The 21,152-nt window shown below is 37.3% G+C and overlaps 1 protein-coding gene and 1 long non-coding RNA gene across 2 annotated transcripts in view; one reads left to right on the forward strand and one right to left on the reverse strand.

Annotated features, from left to right (window-relative positions):
- Positions 1–15,203, reverse strand: part of LOC145257471 (uncharacterized) — a 134,389-nt gene extending 119,186 nt beyond the window's left edge. Inside the window, exon 1 of the long non-coding RNA XR_013864017.1 lies at positions 14,885–15,203. This is a non-coding gene — a long non-coding RNA (uncharacterized LOC145257471). The remainder of the gene's footprint in view (positions 1–14,884) is intronic.
- A 119-nt stretch (positions 15,204–15,322) lies between these two features.
- LOC145257455 (protein FAM32A-like) overlaps positions 15,323–21,152 on the forward strand; it is a 38,472-nt gene continuing 32,642 nt past the window's right edge. Inside the window, exon 1 of the mRNA XM_080115663.1 lies at positions 15,323–15,468. Within this exon, the coding sequence (XP_079971789.1) occupies positions 15,401–15,468 (68 nt within the window). The 5' untranslated portion in view covers positions 15,323–15,400. The remainder of the gene's footprint in view (positions 15,469–21,152) is intronic.

Raw genomic sequence — 21,152 nt, forward strand, 5'->3', positions numbered from 1 at the left:
TTTCCAACTTTATTCACTTTTTTGTTTTCATAAATGCAAAAATGATTCGGCATTCAAGAGAAGATCATTGTTTTTGTGTTGCAGAAGTTGTTTTTGTTGAAAAGCTGAATAATTAGTCGATTGTTCATATTTTTATTTTTCAGTGTCTGAAGAGAATATCTGAAGTCTATAAAAACCATGAAATTATTTGGCGTTCTGTTCTTGATTATATTTAATGCCAAACCAATGGTTGTTATCTCAGTGGTGTAAATTGATGCAATTCGTGGCTCTAACAGCATCACCTACTGTGTCTTCATCTTTAGATCTATTTCTGCATATGTACTTGTAATCGGAATATTGGTCTGTTATAGTTTTAAATTGATCCTTAATTGTAAATGTGTTTGTTTTGTTCTTTGAGAATTTTTCGATATGAAGTATACAATCTGATTATTTAAATCATCAGGTTGAAGTTTGGCAGATTATTAATTGCTGTATGTTCATCTTTATTTTGCTGATTTTCAGAGACTAGATGATTTCATGGCGTTTACCTTAAAAAAAAAAGGGGTTGGGTTGTACTGTATATAGAATTATTATAGACAGGATTTAATGGGAAAATATTGGAGTATTAGTTTTTGTTTTTCAATGTTGAAGCAGTCACATACATCACAATATGCAGAAGGTCCCCAGTGTGAGTCGCAGTCCTTGATGGCAGATATTTTCTAAGTTTTTAAGGTCTTGTGGCATCATAATTAAAATTACCAGTCAAGTTTCGATCTCACAATATTTTGCACATTTTGATTAATGATTTTTTTTTTTTATCAGCTCACTAATTACCAGCAAATCGATTTTTTACGACATTTTCACCCCAAATATCTTCTTACATGAAGAATGAAAGACAACTTCTTCTCAAAGACAATGCTCAACTGTTATTGGCATTTCATTTCTAAACACAGATTATTACATATTTTGTTAAGGTTGCAGAAATGGATACACTGTGTCTTGGTTTTGGAAAATTTGAAACTTTTTTCTTCAGTTCATTGGCTGATTTTATTTAAACACAGTCGCACTTGCCGTATCACATACATTTGAAAATCATCCACACACAGTGAACAATCTATTTCAGGATTGATTTGGTTTACAATATTATTTATTTTGATACTCAAACAAAATACTGCAGATATTTAAGGCAGACTGTTTTCTGGTCAGAGAGTGTGGTCTCCATTCACATCATATTTTATTTAACATCTATTTTACATGTTGGTATGCATTGGATGACTAAGAAATTGACTTCCAATCACCTATCTCTGGCCAGGTTTTTATCACGCTTTTCCTCAAATCCATTTTGATCAATTCCTTCCATGTTTTCCTTGACACATTCCAGACATCATAAAAAATCTAAGTCTTCAAATGATCTTTTTAGATAAATAACTTGTGCACTTTATTGCATGGGAACAATATATTTATGCAAGTATTTTATGCATTGCTTGTTTTTAAAGTTTGTCATAGATAAACTAGTAATAAAAGAATTTTTTTGTGCTACTCACAGCTTTTGAACTGTCTTTTACTTTCTGACAAGTACCGCACAGTGAACTCCATATTTAAAAAGAAAATTTCTATACACACACTGCTAATCTTGATAGAACATAAAGTCAAATATTTTAATTTTATATTAAGAATATAAACTACACCTTAACACATTTTTAAGAGAAAATGCCAATGTTATCTGATGGACCACTATTCTAGCCGCAGTAGCAACAGCAAAATAATTTCCATTAATACGTAATTCTGATTGGTTTCCGACCTCAGACTTCAACCAATCAGAAAAAGTTAGAACTGACTATTTAAGCAACAACTGAAAAATAGTCAACCGTGGAGACACAGCCAAATGCATGAACTCTTGTCAATTACAATGCTTGGTTATCAACTACTATTACACTTCTTGCCATAGTGCACTATTTCGTTTATATACTGTTCATTCAGAATCTGTGTTTATTCTACCAATCATTTTTACATAAAATCATATTCAGAACTTATTGTTACCATGCAGAATATTTTTAATCGTTATTCATCATGAAAAGGATCCATTAAGTGATTTCAAAAATTTAGTCTTAGAAATAGCTGCAATCTAAAGTGCTTATTTTAACGGTTTTTGGGACTAGCTCACGGGTTTGACGTATATTGGGATCCCGGATGGAAATCCCATGTGCCGGTAGCCCAGGGTTAGGAATTTCAAAGGGAAATTCTCTTCCCAAACGCACATTGTAAGATAAAAGAAGATATACAGTGTGCCGGTTGTAATGATATCACAACCAAATGCCACGTGCCGAGATTCAAACCAGCATTATCGTCATGAAACACCTTAATAACATTCACGGTTAATAATTAGAATAAGGCAATAAGAATGACAATGACACAATCAGGTATGAACGTACTAGAAATACATTCATTTATTTACATGAGAGTAATGCAGGTGAATGCAAAAAAAAAGATAAAACAACAATAATGCAAAGGCGGGTGCAGACAACATTATGGGTTGAGATGAGGAGGTGGGGCAAGCGATAATAAGGTTTATTCATGGAGGCATATTGTCTCTTTCTCCCTTTTTTTGAACGAAAATCGAGTCACATTTATTGTTCGGAATCAGACAGTAATATGTTTTCTTCTTTCTTTGCACATGGCAAAAAGTCAATTTATGTATAGCAAGAATAACATTTGAGCATAAGGACATGGAATTGGGTTGAGCAGATTGGGGAGAATGAAAATTGGAAGATACTTAGCCCTATTAGTCATTATCTATTCCCGTCGAGCATGCGTTGTTAACGTAAATGTCCTTTCTTTCCTTCGTCACCGGTTTTTTTTTCCACATTATCCCTGACGCGTGATTTTTGGTATATAGTCTCCCATTGGAGGGATATTCATCTCCAAGAATAATATTCGGCCAAGGCAAATCTAAACTTTGAGTTGATTTCCCTTTTCGGTCCTTGGCGATCCGGTTTGAGTGGGCTGTATTTTATTCACCTCTGTGACTTTCTACGCTGGTGTTCAACTCCATTTTTCTCAGGAGCAATGATTTCATGAAGTGTCCTAGTTGCTTGCACAACCCAACTGAATTTCCCGCTCAAGTCTTCTGTCCACGTGTTTCCTTCTGAGATGGGTGTGGGTTGGAGTTTCTGTCTGGCTCACATCCGTTCACATTTGCCATCTCCTCGCAAGGCAATGGGATCTTGCCTCGGTGACTTCCTTTGCGTGGGTGGAATGAAAAGAGGTTGGGGTGGGTTGTCTATTTCGACTTGGTTTTGCTCAACGGTTATGGGTGTCTGCTTGACTAATACATACATTTATTATGACATAAAGAGAAGGGGGGGTGTATAGTCTTTTTTTATAACATTATCAACTGGGGACAGGTGAACACCGGCTATGTGCAAGAAGAGTGATATCATTGAACAAATCTCAATTTTCGATGAACTGTTAAAAAAATAATAAAAAATAAAAAAAATAGTATTTGTGTCAGATGTAATATTTCCTTTTAATTATCTGATGATATCATATTGGCATAAAAAATTATCGCAATAATAATAAGTTTGTATTATTTAGATTATTCGGATTACTGTTCTCATCTTGAGTGTTATTTTCACAATGTTTCGCTCGATGTAACCTCTGATTTTCTTCAGGTATATCTTGTTAAACTCAGCAATCTTTCTGTCAAACTTGAGAATCTACATAGAACCCTTTTAGTTAATCCAAGGGGGTAGCATGCTCTCAATCCATCAGCCATGACTAGGTAGAAGTCCTAAGTAATTCACAATTGTATTTTGAGTGTCGCCCCCACCAAGGATTCAACCTTAAACTTCCAGAAGTGTAACTTTCACAACTGAATTTTACCAAGTACTCTATCCACTACACCACGGGTCATTGCAAGCGACACTCAAAATAGAATTGCGAATTAGGATTTCTACCTAGTTATCATTAGATTAGAGACTCTATTTTGAACTCTGTCTAAGAGGGAAGGACTAGTAGTAGATACACCAACTCAAATATGCCAACAATAATTGATTCATGTGTGAATGACGGTTTTGTAGAGATACAAAATACTGTCAAATGTGAGCAATTTTCTAGCACAGTAAAGGGAGACTACCTTCTTTGCAGCAGTCTTGGCAATGTCTTCAATGTATTTGTTCCAATTGATGTTCCTGTGAATGTTAAGCCAAGGAGTTTGAACAATGAGCTCTCAGGTTGTCTTATTAGTCATAGCAATCAGTGGTTGAGAACGTTTCTTATAATTGTTAAAAGAAAGAAGCTTAGACTTGGCAACATTAAATGTTGCCATCCATTTATGGCCTCATTCCTTATTTCACTATAAACAGGAAGTCATTTTCTAAGGTTTCAGCTATTGCCTCGGACATGTGTACATTCGGTTTTCCCTCATGTCTGTTTTGAAGCATGGTGAAATCCACAAATATATTAATCTCAGACACAATTTTATCAGGGAAGTGTGTGTCATTTATAAATATCATGAATAAAGGTCTTAAGATCAACCCTTGCAGTACACTTGCATTAATATCATGTTACTTGGACATATGGGCATCAAGACCAACTTGGATTTTTCTCTTGTCTGATTATATCCAGTAATACCACATGACTTCATTTTCATGAGATAACCTTCATGCAACCTAGCTTCTCTGCCTTCTCCAACAGATGCATTCAGAAATGACCATTAAAATATCTGATAGAACAGATGCCTAAATCCATACTGTCAGTCAGTAAAAAGTTCAGCATTTACAAGGTGGTGGACTAGCACTTGATTGATTAATGACTCAAAGATCTTAGCAAAGATGGAGAAGAAACTGACGGGATGGTAATTGAGTAGGTTAGTTATTTAACCAGAATTCTTGAATACTGGCTTATTATGACATTATTTTCCAGCTATCAGGGAATCAAAACTTGGCTAGGCATTTGTTTTAGAGTTTGGAGAGAACAAGTGTTACGTGAGCAAAGCATTTCTTTATTAGCATAACAGAAATGAGAGGCCCACACGCTTCGGAGTTTTTTTAATGAAAAATTCAAGTTGGTCTTGATGCCCATATGTCCAAGTAACATGATATTAATGCAGGTGTACTGCAAGGGTTGATCTTAAGACCTTTATTATTCATGATGATGGGGTGATTTTAAGATCATCAAGTGTGGCTTCTGCTCACAAAGGGAAATTTGAAAAGGAGTGATTTGTGAGGTCTAAGGTGGAGTTGGAGGTAAACTGCAGTTCAGTCTTCTCAGTTATTATGCAAGCGACCTCATGGTTGTTACTTAGTGAGGAAATTATTAATCGCCCATTATTCACACACTATTATAAATTTTCCAGAAATTGTTAGTTACAGTGATTTCTAACTTCTTTGAATTTTTGCCTGTGTGCACTTTATTTATCGCGGATGAATCAGAAGGATGCATACTGCTTTTGCACAGATTGAAGTGATCCATTTGGGAGAATGGGGCTTGCTATAGAACTTCCATATGGGAACAGGTGCTTCATTGCCTGCTTTTTACCATTCAATTGCCTCGTTTGCGCAGTAATTAGCAGGGAGAGAAAACATACATCATGAGGCATATCTGATGTGATCTCTGATGACTTCTCAATCAGCCTTTTGAAGCATCTTGTCATTTTGAGCAACAGCTTTACAGCTTGGAGTCAAGAGTTAAGGATGATGTTGACCAACATCACAAGGAGATTGTTGTTTCCGAATGGATCATGAGCATTTGTCACACAATCTTCATGTACTGTAGATCAAGAAGTGAGTATCACTGATCCTCACAATCAGGGAGGTAGATTGTGACAATCTTTGTAAAGGAATGAGATATCGAGAAACTATGTGTGCTGCTACCAACTGTATCTGTATAACTTGAAAAACTGAGCCAATTACTGTGGTAGGCATTAAAATCACCAAATACATGCACTTGAGTGCTAGCATCTAAAAAGAGTGCTGGATCTATACTGTCAAAGACATGGTTGATCAGAGTACAATTCTGGTTTAACGAAGAATGGCAGAGGAACTATAAGTGTTGCAAGATTAATCTAAAGCACATGAAGGCCTGATTTTCATCCTGTTTTTGTAAAATACAATTTTTTTCAATTCACAAATTTTATCTAGTTTTGCAACATGGATTTTTTCATTTGAATAAATTCAGTTTTCATCAAAAGACACCCCATATCCTACTGTGCTTTCAGGCAGACCGAAATCTAAGCTTGGCAGATGACAAAAGAAACACTCACACTCATATACAGACTAACCAAATGGCAAACACACCTACCCACACTGCTCTAGCAGAACTTACACATTACTATATCACACAGCAACAGTTGAAATAAACATAACTGCTCATTTTCTTACAAACAAAACAACTTTTTCTGCCTTGACCTTCATTGATACTTTGAACTTTTATTACTTTTTTTTTTTTTTTTTTTGGTTTTAAATCAAGTTTCTAAATAAATTTCATTTAATATTTTTATAAAATGTCCGCCATTCATTGATACTGATTTTCTGCTACACAACCTTTATTTTTACACCAACCCAATTTTTTTGTCACTTGATGATCCTGCGGATATACTCCTACTTTTGACTTCAATAAAGTTACAACCCACACAATCACAGTCCTAAAAATTGATAAATCCAGAATATAAATTGATTACCCTACTGAATCACATTCCCGCAATTCATGACCACCGTGTATTCGGAATCTGATGATCACTCAAACTGAATATGAACTGCCCCTTACAAATAAGACTGCTAATGATATCGCGACAGTGAACATTTTATTAATTTTTTTTTCTTTTTTAATTTTTTTTTAATTACATTTTCACCCCAAACAAGGCACATTGCCACTTTGGTGTAGGGGGCTACTATCAGGGGCAGCAACTACTGGGGCACTATGTTGGGATTTGGGCAGCAAGATGTCGGTTCACGTTACACTTGAACTTCTGCATATCAGTACAGTTAGGGAAGCAGGGATCTGGAATGGAATTCCAGAGTCTAGCGGCTCTGGGGAAGAAACTACTGGAGTAAAAAGATCTTTTACATCTAGGGATCTCTACTGTGTGGGGGTGGGATTTAGCTGCCTGTCGGGTTTGTCGAGGGTGTCTATGTCGTGGGAGCACAAGTATCTGCAGTTCGTCAGAGCATTCACCATTAAAATACTTGTAGAAAAGGCAGAGGGATGCAACGTTTCGGCGATGGGACAGAGGCTGATGGCGACTCTCTTTTGAACCTTGTCTAGGAGCGAGAGACTAGCAGCAGATGCACCAGCCCAAATGTGACAACAATACTCCATACATGGGCGAATGGTGGCCTTATAGAGGTACAGGATACTTTCAGGTGTCAGTAGTTTTCTAGCATGGTAGAGAGAGCCTACCTTTTTTGCAGCAGCCCTGGCAATGTTTTCAATATAATTGTTCCAACTCATGTTTCCTGTGAACGTTAGGCCAAGCAGTTTGAAAGATGTACTCTCAGACAGGGAGTCACTGGCCATTGCTATTGGTGGCAGAGAAGGTTTCTTGTAATTATTAAAGGAAACCAGTTTAGTCTTGGCAGCATTGAATGTGACCATCCATTTATGTCCCCATTCCACTACAGATTGGAGGTCATCCTCTAGTGTTTTTGCCATTTCTTTAGTTATGTGTTCATTTGTTTTCCTGTCATGCCTGTTATAGAGCATATATACCCATCTCAGAGGCAGTTTTGTCGGGGAGGTCATTAATAAATATTAGAAACAATAAAGGTCCAAGGATAGACCCCTGAGGCACTCCCGCATTTATATCACACAGTTTAGATGTATGACCGTCGAGGACAACCTGGATTTTTCTCTTATCTAAGAAGGATTTAATTATGTTAAGTATTCTACCAGTGATACCGTATGATTTAATTTTCCTGAGGAGACCTTCATGCCATACCCTGTCAAAGGCCTTAGATATATCTAGAGCTACCGCTCTGCCCTCCCCCGCTTTGTCCAGTGAATGCTATATATGTTCAGAGATTACAGTGAGGATATCAGCTGTGGAACGGGCTTGTCTAAATCCATATTGTTTGTCAGTCAGAAGTTTAGCATCTGTAAGGTACCGGACTAGAGCATGTCTCAAATATTTTGGCGAAAAGTGGGAGGAGGCTAATGGGGCGATAATTTGATGGGTCAGTTCTTTCGCCAGAATTCTTGAATACTGGTACCACAGAAGCAGTTTTCCAACAGCCCAGAAAGCATGATTCATTAAGGCATTTGTTGTAGAGTTTGGAGAGAACTGGAGCTACTTCGGCTGAGCACTTTTTTAATAGCAGAGCTGGGATGAGATCAGGTCCACCTGCTTTTGAAGTGTCAAGGTTTTTTATGATAGCGTGTACCTGAGTAGGGGTGATTTTTAGATCGTCTAGCGTGGCGTCTGTCCGCAAAGGAAAGTCAGGCAGAGGGTGGTTGGAAGGGTCCAGTGTGGAGTTCGAGGCAAACCGGCTGGCAAGCATATTAGCCTTGTCGGTTGCTGAGCAAACAACCTCGTGATTGTTGGTTAGTGGGGGAATTGTTGATTGCCCATTATTTACTACACTGTTGTAGATTTTCCAGAAATCACGATTTCCTAATTTTTGTGCTTCGATGCGTTTCTTAGTGGTTTCAGTAAATTCTCTTTTAGCTGTCGCTATTTCTTTCTTAACGTTACTTCTAGCATCTATATACTTCTGTTTGTTCGAACTGGACTTATGTTGGTTAAATCTGCGGTATGCATGCTGCCTTTAAGCAATGGCAGTTGCGAAAGTTGAAGTAAACCATTGGGGAGAGTGGGGCTTGCTATAAAATTTCCACATGGGAAGATGTGCTTCAATTGCTGTTTTGAACCATTCAGTGGTCTCAGCAGGAAGAGAAAAAATATTTCCCCATGGGGCATCTCTGATAAGATCTCTGATGGCTTCCCAGTCAGCCTTTTTATAATATCTTGTTGTTTTTAGCACTGGCTCTTCAGTTTTGGGTCTAGAATTTAGGGTGATTTCTACCATTATCACTGCATGGTTAGCGTTCCCGAGTGGGCTGTCAGCATTTGTTATACAATCCTCGGGAACTGTAGTCAGAAACAGATCTAGAAGTGATGCTATTGTTCTTGCTGGTCAGGGAAATGGGTTAGAAACGTAACCATTTGTGATAGGGAGTGAGATATAGCAAAACTATGTGTTGTGCTGCCCGCTGCATCTGTGTGAGTAGAGAATCCAAGCCAGTTTTTGTGGTGAACATAAAGTCACCAAATACATGTACTTGTGCGCTAGTGTCGAGGGAGAGTGCTGTGTCTATGCTGTCAGATACTTTGTTCATTATGGTGCAGTCCTGGGTCGAGGGAGAGCGGTAGAGAAAATAAAAGTAGCTAATGTTGTGTTGTATGTTTAGTCTAAAGCACATAAAGGCTTGATCCTCCATTTCTAGGTTTGTTTCTCTAGTCAGGGGGAAGGTGTTACGAATGTAGACTCCAAGTCCGTGCATATGTCTGTCAGAGTCCTTACGGCAGAGTGGGAGATAGCCAGGCATGTTAAAGTAGTTAGAGGGGATGGAGGAGTGTAGGTTAGTCTCACTTAGTGCTAAGATATCCGGGGTATTTGTTAGGAGAAATGCTTCAACATCAGCTAAATTAGTTCTAAGCCTACGGATGTTAGTGAATGCAAGCCTCGAGGGAGGAGGCGAGTTGGATTTGTTTGTCCCTAGGCCTGGTTTAAGCTTATTTTTTTTATTGTACTGTCATCATGTTTTTAAAGAGTTTCAGTTAGGTGAGGAGGAGCTGAACAAGAGCTCATGCAGGGTATCAGACATTGCAACACAAGTAGACCATTAGCTGACCTTTCTTGAACTAGGACTGTGGCCTCAGGAAAGCCCATCGGGGATGAGTGCAGGGTCCCTTTCCATGCGTGACATGGCACTACAAACATCGCGATATTATACAACTGTTGATGGAGCAGCCGCTCTAAGCGCTACCAAAGAGTTAGGGCTCCTGTACTACCAGTCGGAAACAGCAGCCAGGAATTGTCAATCCGGTACCCTCAGCCCATCAGAAGAAGATCACCCCAATCTAATTGTACAGGCATGTGTGGTACTCAAGCACTCCCAAGTGCCCAGTTTTAAGGGGTGGGATGTGTCGGGAGTTGGGGAATGGCATTCATTGCCCTAGACAAGAAACAAGATCTACCACTAAGTGTTTTGTCGATTCACTTGTGATAGTGTCTCTGCGCCTGACTAATAGGCAAAGAAGGAGTATGGAAGCCGGGCGATAGACAGAGCCTATCTACTCCTTAAGCAATCTAGGTTTGCAGACCGGTAATTTGTTTGAGTTACCAGCTCTGGGAAGGTTGTCATCCAAGACTGGAGAGGCCTCCCTCCCCTTTGGTTTAGTTTCAGAGGTGTTCTTCTAGACGGGTGATCTGGGAAGATCTACTGGGTCCATCAGCTCTGAGAGGGTTTGCTCAGCGCCTGGGTTCTAATCCAGGTATTTCTGCGACCCCGTGTGGTTAGTTAATGTTACAGGGTTAGTTTGTAGAGGTTATATATCTAATGAATAGTTACACTTCTCAAAGTGATTTAGGGGCATGCAGTGTAAGCAGTTTTGTGGGGAGGCTCGTTATAAAAGCGTTAGTGTGGATTAAGACTTTTACCTTTAGGTTTTTCATCTTTTTTTTAACTTTATGTTAGTTTAGGTTCAGGATAACGTTATAGTTTGAGTAGGTATTAGGAATTGAGCTAACAATTTTGCCCAGTCACTGTATATTTAGATTTACGAAGGTTAAGGTGTAGATGCAGTACACTCAGGCTGTAACTGGAGGTACATTTTAAGACATGGCGTATTCCGTATGTATAATTAAGTAATTAGATATTTGGGCAAGTTTTCAGTAGATACAAATAGATAGAAGTTGTGTTAGTGTTTCAACTATTGAAGGGAGATAATTTCATTTTTCATTTAAGAGTCATCGAGCGTTTTGCAAGACAGGGAGTATCGGATTTAGTTTAGTATTGTTCATTGCAAAACCATCTAGGAAGAGGCAGTTGTTATGTAATGAAGATCGCTTTGCATCCGAGTGCATACTTTTGGCTGGTACATACCAAACTGGATAGGAATGAACTCTAAAGCATGTCAGAGGTAGAAATGTATAGATGTTTAGTGATGACTGTTAGGCGGTTAGCATGTGAGAGTTAGGAGCTTGAGGCTAAGGATTCCACTACTAAGGCGTATGTATAATGTAGGGTTTTAGTGGCAGCTAGAGGCGGGGGGGGGGGCAGATTGTTAGCTTTCAAGGGTCGGGTTATTAACTTACAGAATACAGTAAAGTTTCATTTGGATTTAGAGTTTACAGTATTGTTTTAGCATGGGAGAAAGGAATAAAATCTTCCCTTCTTTTCCCCTATTTTGCATGCAGGTTAGACATAGGCAGTCGTCTTGGAGGTAAAGAGAAACAATTATTTTGTCGTGATTCGGAATTCATATTTTTAGGCAGTCATTAAGGTTGGGGACAAAACATTGTATCTATTCAGAAAAAAGTCCAAGTAACGCAGCTAGTATCACTGTAGATTTCAGTTACAATTATAGTAACAGTTAATTACAAGCTATAACCAGAGGTTTGGTAGAGATATCACGAGGCCTCTTTATTAATACAAGCGAGCATAGAGTAATTGTAGATATTAAATATATTACTTAAATAAAGTTCTTCTAACTTCTACGGTAGAAAAAATAAATCCACGTTTGGGCTAATTTAAGGAAATTTTTCCTGCCTAATGCTATTTTTACTCTAGCCTTATTACAGAGTGTGGAATTTTTAAGCTGGAAGAGAAACGTGTTTGAGTTTTGCTTGGGGGGGGGATTTAAAAATCTAACCAGAGAAAAGACAAATGCATATATAAATTAAAATACACATAATTACAAAATCAAATAAGAAATTTAAAAGAGAAGAAATAACAAAGTTAGTATTTTTTTAGGACTAGGATTATTTTGGATAATACTTAACTTGCTTGCACCATTTAATTAATCACAACTCCTGCAGCATATGGACAGTGATCGAGGAATTACCTGATGACAGTGGCAGACTAGAACATCCATGCAGCATACAATGGAGAATGACACTGTTTCATAGAATTCAACTACACTTGCATTAATTAAAGTTCCACCTTTTTGGGCAGATGATCCCACACTTTGGTTTGCACATGTGGAAGCCCAATTTTATACTCAAAGGATCTACAGCGAGCTTACCAAACTCAACCATATTGTGGCTTTGCTATTACACCACGTACTCGCTGAAGTGCGTGACTTAATCGTGGCCCCACCTGGCTCGCTTACATATGACACTTTTAAGTCAGGATTGATTAAATAAACTTTGGATTCACAATAGAAATGCCTCCGCCAGGTCCTCACGTAAGAGGAGTTGGGTGCATGACTAGGCGAGAACCCAATTCAGCCAGACATTTTGAAGCAACTATTCATCAATATACTGCTGTGTGAAGTCCAAATGATACTCATGTCCACTTGGGAGATGACACTAATTGAAGGCTTGGCTGACCTTGCTGACAAAATTATGGAGGTCATGCCTTATTCACTAAACCTGGCAAACATTCGCCCAAAGAAGCTCATCACTTGGATTACATTTCACAATTTACTTCAGACATTAAATATATCAAAGGCACTAAAAAAATGGCTGCTGACACACTATCGTGTATGCACGTCAATGCCATACAACCTATTCACGCTATGGATCTTCATCAGATCGCTAAGGATCAGGAGAGCGATGAAGAATTAAACAACTTAAAACAATCTCCCAGTTTCAACTTTTAACAAGTTTCCTTGCCTTTCTCAAACGATTTTATTTTGTGCGACACTTCGACTGGACACGAACGTCCATACGTACCTACCCAACACAGACGAGCAGTTTTTTTTGAAAATTGCACAATTTATCGCACTCACGTGTCTGAGCAACACAGAAATTGATGACGTCATGTTTCATATGAATCTCTATTAACAACGATGTATGCGACTGGTTATGGAGTTGTATTCCTTACCAGAAATCCCAAGTTGCTCAACATATTAAGAGCGTCTTAGCAAAGTTCCCTATTCTTGACGCTTGGTTTAAACATGTTCACATCGACATAGTGGGTCCATTACCACTTTCCAAGAACTTTACGTATCTGCTCACTTGCATCGACAGATTCTCCAGATGGCCTGTAACCTTACCCATCACTAATATCTCTGCCGGAACTGTCACCCAAAACACTTGTTTCACAGTGTATATCAAAATTTGGTGTGCTGGAAATTATCACCACTGACAGGGGTAAATAGATTGATTCCTATCTTTTCACTGAACTTTCACATTTGCTTGAATGCAAGCATATACGGACCACGCCTTATCACCCATCCTCAAATGGCTTGGTCGAACACTTCCATCGCCAACTGAAAGTTTCTTTAAAGGCACATTCCCATCCTAATAATTGGATGGAATTCCCCCCTCTCATACTCCTCGGTATCATATCTACAATTAAAATGGACACTGGACCTACAGTTGCTGAGATCCTGTATGGAACACCTTTGACCTTACCAGGACAAATGATTGTACTGACCACCATTAGAAGCATGCTAGACCCAACTATCTATACATCTCGCTTGAAGAAGTACATATCGAGAGCCTTGCATGTTGAACCAAGGGCCCAAAAGACAAAAATTCACCTTCCTCAGAATATACACACATGGACACGTTTTCATAAGAAACAATAGAGTACCCATGCGCCTGCAGCCACCCTACTCCGGTTCTCAAAAGGTATCTGAAACATTTCGTGATAGATAAGAATGGCACACAATATAGATGAATTCCAATATTTTTTTAATTGGTTTTCTTTGAAGAAATATTGGAATTATCTATATTTTTTTAAATTTTAAATGTTCTAAATATATTTACTTTTAAATTCGTGGAATTTCTTCCAAGAAAGCCGATTAAAAATATTTTTTTCAATTAAACCTTGTATTAATGTAAATTTGGGAGGGGGGGGTAACTACGCTGAGTTACGTCTGGTTATTTTAGAGTGCGGGTGAACCTTAAGTTCGTGTTTAATTTACTACAACGTTATAATAGAAAACTGAACAAGCCGTGAAAAGTTTTTTTTTTTTTTAATTATCTGATACATAAGTCTCTATTGGATGATATTAACAAGAAAAAAGTTTTAAAAAAGTGAAAATTGTGGAATTTATAAGATAAGGCTTGAGGCTCAGATTCCCAACGTCCACCAATTTTTTTTTTTTTTTTTTTTTTTTTATTGGCGGATAATTTAAAATTCGAGGAAAAATTTGTTTAAAACAAAATTTTAAAAAAATACATTATAGTACTTTTTCTTTTAAATGGTAAAAAAGTTAGGATGATAATATTAAATTAAATTACAGTTACATCGTGTTACATACAGGGAGGTTAAAACTACGGCGGTACCTATTGTATTAATTGACGAGCCGGTTAAATTTACCTTTAATGGTCCCGCGCCCCGCAGATATACTCCTACTTTCGACTTCAATAAAGTTGCAACAAACGCAAACACGGTCCTAAAAATTGATAAATCTCGATTATAAATTGGTTATCCTACCGAAGAAGAACCACATTCCCAAAAACAAATAATCAAACGAAGAAAACAGAAAATGATCTCATGTTTTTTTTTTTATTGAGGCAAAAAGTAAAAATTTACCACCAAAATAATGCAGTTGTTTTTAAGGATTCGTTGGGAAAGAGATGGGTTACAAAAGGCACACCAACACGCTGCTCAAAACATTTAATTAGCGGAGAATAATTCACTTGAAAATAAATGTGAACTATGAAAAATATAAAATGAAAATTTTAAGAAATAAAGAAAATCGAATAACAATTCTCAGAAAAATACTTACTTTGAAGTAATTAATTTCCTTGAGCTGCTTTTGTTTATACACAAAAACTGTTTGAAGTATAAACTATAAACAATTAAAATAAACCCGAAAAAAAAAGGGGTAACCTGCTTTGGCGATCAATAATAATTTACAATATAAACTGCATTATTATTATTTATTTATTTTTATTTTTTTTGTACTAGTGCACTTATTGATCCGTGCTGAAATAATAACGCTATTATTTAAAAAGCCATTCTTAACATGGGAAGGGGAGTATGTTTTGTACCTATTCTGTACTTTAGCCTTACAATTGAATAAAAAAAAAACATATCATAAACCTTTAATTAAATTTGGAAATAGGATTTAAAAAATAGCGCGGATCAGTAAGCTCCACTAGCCCTTTTTTTTGTTTGTTTTTTTTTTTTTCAAAAGGAGCGATTCGGTGATAAGCCAAAAAATCTGCCGACAAAAAAAAATACGCATAAATCTGTGACGTAATTCACAACAACAACGCCCCCCCCCCTTCCTCAACTCAATATGGATGACTTGTATTCATGCAGTGCTGGAGGTTCTCTTAAATTAAAAAGGGATTCAAAAGTTAAAAAGTAAGTATATATATTGATTATGCCGTAACGCCTCACATTTTATGATTCTTTTTTATTATTATTGAAAATAAAAGAGTTTATATGACGCATTCGACGGAAGAACAACGTAAGCGCCACTTTCTGTATGTAGCTATTTTGCTCGTTGTAATTTCCAATTTTTCAGAATTATTTGAATATAAACACAACCTTTTCCGGGCCACCTATTTTTAACGAAACATTTTTTCTTGCAAGAATATGCTTCTCAAAGCCTGGCATATTCTTCTCCACTATTCCGCTACTGTTTTGCTGTTTCTCTTTCCAACTAGTCGACCTTTCTTGTTCTAATTTTTTTAGATGTTCGACTTTAATGAGCAACAATGATGTTAGTACTCGTTGATTTGTAAGTCGGAGAAAATAAACACAAATAGAACGGTGGACCTACACGAGAATGCCCACCTCGTAAAAATGTTTTATACTTAAGACCTTATCGTCGATTACAGACTTGAGTATCATATTAATAGAAATTTTGAAAAAAAAAAAAAAATTAATGATTTTTAAGAAAGGATGTTAACTTTCTTGTAACGTTCTACTTTATTGCTACCTGACTTACTGTTCATTTCTTTACCCACGTGTCACGTGATTAGAACCCCCTTCTTAAAAGTCATTAAATTTATTTTTTTCCAACTACTCAGATACTTAATTACTGTACACATAGATTCGAAAAAAGTTGTCAAAAACAAATATATAACAAATGTTATCAAAGGCAAGATAAGTTACTTTTCTACCTAACTGGATATATTTTTCGTGTTTTTATTCAATGTAACATGTTTATTCAGCTCGAAAAACATAGTATTTACCGATGTATTGGAAAATTCAAGATGGCGCCTCATTCCCTCTTTAACACGGTAAGTTTGGGAAAAGGTTATAAAAAAAAAAAAAAAAGAGACAAAATACTATTTAAAACCCGCCGAATATATGTCAATCTATGTCACGGTAACATATATTGAGCGAGTTTTTAACAGTATTTTATCCAGTTCTTTATTTATAACACCTTTTCCCAAACTTACCATGTTAAAGAGAGAGTCAGACGCCATCTTGAATTTTCGAATACATCGGTAAACACTGTATGGTTTTCGAGCTGAATAAACATGTAACATTGAATAAAAACACGAAAAATATATCCAGTTTGGTAGAAAAGTAACTTATCTTGCCTTTGATAACATTTATTTGTTATATATTTGTTTTTTGACAACTTTTTCGAATCTGTGTGTACAGACCCCTTAATTTTGTAATCTGATAATTGTCGGAAAAAAACTTAAAAAGAAAAATGGTGAAAAGCACGAATTTTGGGTTTGTATTACTGTATACTTAGATTCGAAAAAGTTGTCAAAAAACAAATATATATTTGGGGGGGGGTAGGCACTCTCATACAGGTCCGCCATAATTTTTTTTTTTTTGATTAGATTTTATTGATATCTTGTTCAATGTCGATAATACACCAACGCACAACTTGCCGGGAGGTTTTCGTAGACTGAAAAAAAAATGTATGTTTACAAAAAAGGCGTCAAGTAATTATCTTGGCCTATACAAATGAACCAATTACAGCCTGTCTACAAGAAATGTGCGTAGGTGGCTTTAAACTTTGAAAATGGTATTGTAACTGGAATTTCTCACACTCTGCCAAGGAAGGAAGGAAAAAGTAATGGATAATCATTACTTTTTTCCAATACAAATTAATTAATAATATGGTTGGATAAATGACAAGTAACAAGTTAATCCAATATACATAACTCTTAACTCCTTGAAATTTATCAATTTCAAGATGTATTAATTTGCTGATAATTCAAATTGAGATTCAATAATTATATAACTTTAATTCAATTAAAACTTTTAATGTGTGCCACTGTCTGCTGTCAATTCCAATTAAAACTTCAATAATTCTAATGCATCCAGATATTAGTTAATGGCCACTATGTGGAATGACCTGTGTGAAGCTTCATCCTTACAATTTGAACAAAGCGACTCCCCTAAGGTATCCTGCTGATTAACTCCTACGCAGCTGAAATGGTACCAGCTGTCACAGGAATCATAGCACACCATAGGTGATGTTCCATCATTAGGAACTGAACAGGTTGGACAGAAGGGACTTCCTTCCTCAATAAACTCGGTTGATACAATATCATCATTACCCTTAATTTCTAAGGGCACAAGATTTTTTAAGGAAGGGACCTGTTCGCACCCGTCTTTAAGAACAACAGTGGATCGAACATTATTGTCACTTCAGGTGATTAATTTGATTATTTCACCAAGATTCTAAAATTGTCTGGGTTTGTTGGGAGACTTAATAAGCACTAAGATAACTTTGGGGAACAACTGCTCCCAATTTTGACATCGACTTCTCTTAATGACAAAAGGTAATCATTGTTCCAGATACGATTGAATTTTTCAACAAGTTTATTCCTCATTTCGAGGGAATGTAACAAGGTAGTCTTATTTGGGGGAAGGGGTCAGGACATAATTCAGATTCATAATTATTAATAAGCAAACGAGGTTGATAGCCTGTTTGTAAAAAATGATTTGGAGTTAAAATATTAAAGCCTCTGTTGGCAGAAGCAATATCAGTGAGAGGTCTGTCATTTATTGCCTTTTGCACATCAGAAAGTGCAGTCAGAAATTCAAAATAATCCAAATTTCTTCTGCCTAACAGTTTCCTAATACATTGCTTGACAGTTTTAATTAACCTCTCCCAAGTTCCCCTTGCTAGGCAAAATAAAGAGGAATTGTTCGATGGATGATGTGAATAGATTTAAATTCTTCCTTCAGCTTGTCAGATTCGAGCATGTTCGACAATATTCCAGACGCAGCAAAAGATTTCGAATTGTCGGAATATACATGCGTAGGGATACCAAATAAATTGAACCTAACAAAGGCTAGCATGAAAGAGCAGGTGCTCATGTCCGGTAATAATTCTAAGTGAATTGCACGCAAACTCCTGCATGTAAAGAGCAATACGTACATTTTAACTTCCACTCCTCTAACCTTTATGGAAAAATGTCCGGTAAAATCATCACCTACTTCTTTCAATGGGCGAACAAAGTTCACCCTATGAGCAGGCAATAGAGAGCCAGCAGGTGCTTTACAAGGCAGAGAATTTATTCTTTTACATACAATGCAAGTACGCAAAAAGGCTTTTACGGCTTGTCTCCCCTGAGGGATCCAAACTCCAGACAGCCTTAACTTACTGAGGGTTGAATTAACCCCCATGTGACAACTGTTAAGATGAGCCTCCTTAATCGCCAGTTTTGTTAAATAATGATTTTTTTTCCAATAAAAGAGGAAACTTGACCTCAAAGGGAAAAATATCAGAATTCTGTATCTTACCTCTAGTTCTAATCAATTCCTCTTTATCAAGGAATAAACCTAGGGGGAGGCACCTTATCAAAAGGTTGTTTCAAGTAACCTAGTTCATGTGAGAAGGCCTCCATTTGTATATTAGCAATAATTTGGCCCTATTGAAATTGTCAGGTGACATAATAAATCATAAAATTTCAACACTTTTTCTAAGACGCTGATTGCCTTAGTTAAGCTGGATTACCTTGTTAATATCCAACGGGAAGGTATTTTTAGAATGATGTGCCTCATAAGAATATAAACATGATACAATTTTTTTTTTATTAGTTTCATTTAAGCAAGGCAATCAATGCCATCTTTATTAAGCCATTCTGGGCCATGCATCCAGAAATTAACTGGGAAAACTTAGAAGCGTTGATGCCTCTAATTAAAAGATCTGCCGGATTCTCTGACGAGGAAGCATTTTAATTTTGGTAGAATGCCAAATTTGATATTAATATCTTCTGAAAATTTTTTGATCTCTGTGATTCTGTTTTCAATGAATGTATTTTTTTATTTTTTTTTATTCCTTCTCGTTCAGGACCCATGAAAGGCCTACTTGGGATTCAGACATTAGGAAAAAATTATCAAAGTTAAGGGGCCCTAAGGCACCCAAAATTTGAGGGGCTATCTTAAGGGCTAAATCGTCGTCGGTCGATTTCTCGTATCCGAGAATTTCAGTTTCCTATTCCCTCAGTGTTTGGATCGCAGATGGCTTCTCAAACCAATCTGAGCGTGGAATTTGCGTGGGCAGAGAAGGCAAGCAATGCTTGGCAGGGGGCGTTGTTGTTCAGCATTATTTTTTCTTCCCTGCCTCTTGATCTCCACCAGTCTTCTTCTTTCTGTCTCGTATCCTTTGGTACCATGCATGATGGATTGGCGCCACAGGCACCGATCCTAAGATGTTGTTTCCCAGATGTGAATATCAAATCCGGTGTTTTTTAGGGTGGATTTGAGTTGGTCCTTATATCACAGTTGAGGGCGGCCGATAGGTCTTTTTCCTGTGGCTAGCTCCGAGTACAGGGTTTGTCGAGGGAGTCTGTTTTCATCCATTCTGAGGATATGCCCCAACCAACGGAGTCTGTGCCTCATGGTGGTGGCCTCAATACTGCAGCTGTTTGCTCTATCAAGAACGCTTGTGTTGGTTACATAGTCATATGTTCAGTATAGCTTGAAGTTTTTGTTGGTGGAATTATTTGAGTTTAATGAGATCATTTTGTTATATAGTCCAGGTCTCACACCCATACAGAAGCGTAGGCATAACAATCACGTGGTACACCATGTGTTTAGTTTTTATTGAAAGATGTTTATTATTGAAGATGCGCTTCATCAGTTTACCGAAAGCTCCATAAGCAAGGCCAATTCAGCTTTCTATTTCATTCTCATTTGAGCACTTTTCTGATATTATGCTACCGAGATATGGAAAGTGATCTACTTGCTAAAGAGGAGTGTCATTTATGTGAATGCTTACATCCTGTAAGATGGTATTGGGTACTGGTTGTACTAACACCTTTGTCTTACCAATATTAAAAGAGAGTCCGAAGCGATGGTAGGCTGCCGTGAAGTTGTTCACGGATCTCTGGATGTCTTCCTTTGAATGGCTAAGGACCATGTTGTCATCTGCATATTGAAGCTCTGTGATGTGTTGGAATTTCACAAGGCTTTGAGATTTTAGTCTAACAGGCTTGAAAAGTCCCCCCATCATAACGGTACCTAACATCCACCCCGGGTTATTTGGGGGAAGTCCGTGCAGCATTGCAGCAAGATATAAAGAAAAGAGGGTAGGTGCAAGGACACAACCTTGTTTTAGTCCACAGGTAACTGGAAACTTTTTTGTTTCCTTGCCTTGGTGCGATACATATCCTGACATGCCTTGATGCGTTCTACAAAGTGGATTGGGCAACCAAATTGCTTGAGAACTTTCCACATTGCATCTCTTGGAATGCTATCGAATGCTTTTTGCAGGTCATAAAATACAAGATAGAGGGGTTTCTGTTGTTCCCTGCTTTTCTCCTGCAGCTGTTTCGCACAGAAAATCATATCTATTGTTCCCCGAGAGGCACGGAAGCGCACTGAGATTCTGGGAGGACTGATTCCATGACTTGCAGCAAGCGATTCAGTAGTATGCGGGCAAAGATTTTTCCCATTATGGACAAAAGGGCAATCCCACGGGAATTGCCTCATAATTTTCGGTCATCCTTTTTTTTTTTTTTTTTTTTTTTTTTTTTTTTTTTCAGAACCTTTGGTACTTGACGTTCTTCCCACATCTTAAGAATGAGAGTGAATAGTCTTGTTTTCAGATGTTGTCCACCATG

Source organism: Euprymna scolopes, chromosome 3, assembly GCF_053919585.1.
Source record: "Euprymna scolopes isolate OS-2025 chromosome 3, ASM5391958v1, whole genome shotgun sequence".
NCBI classification, from domain to species: Eukaryota; Metazoa; Mollusca; class Cephalopoda; order Sepiida; family Sepiolidae; genus Euprymna; species Euprymna scolopes.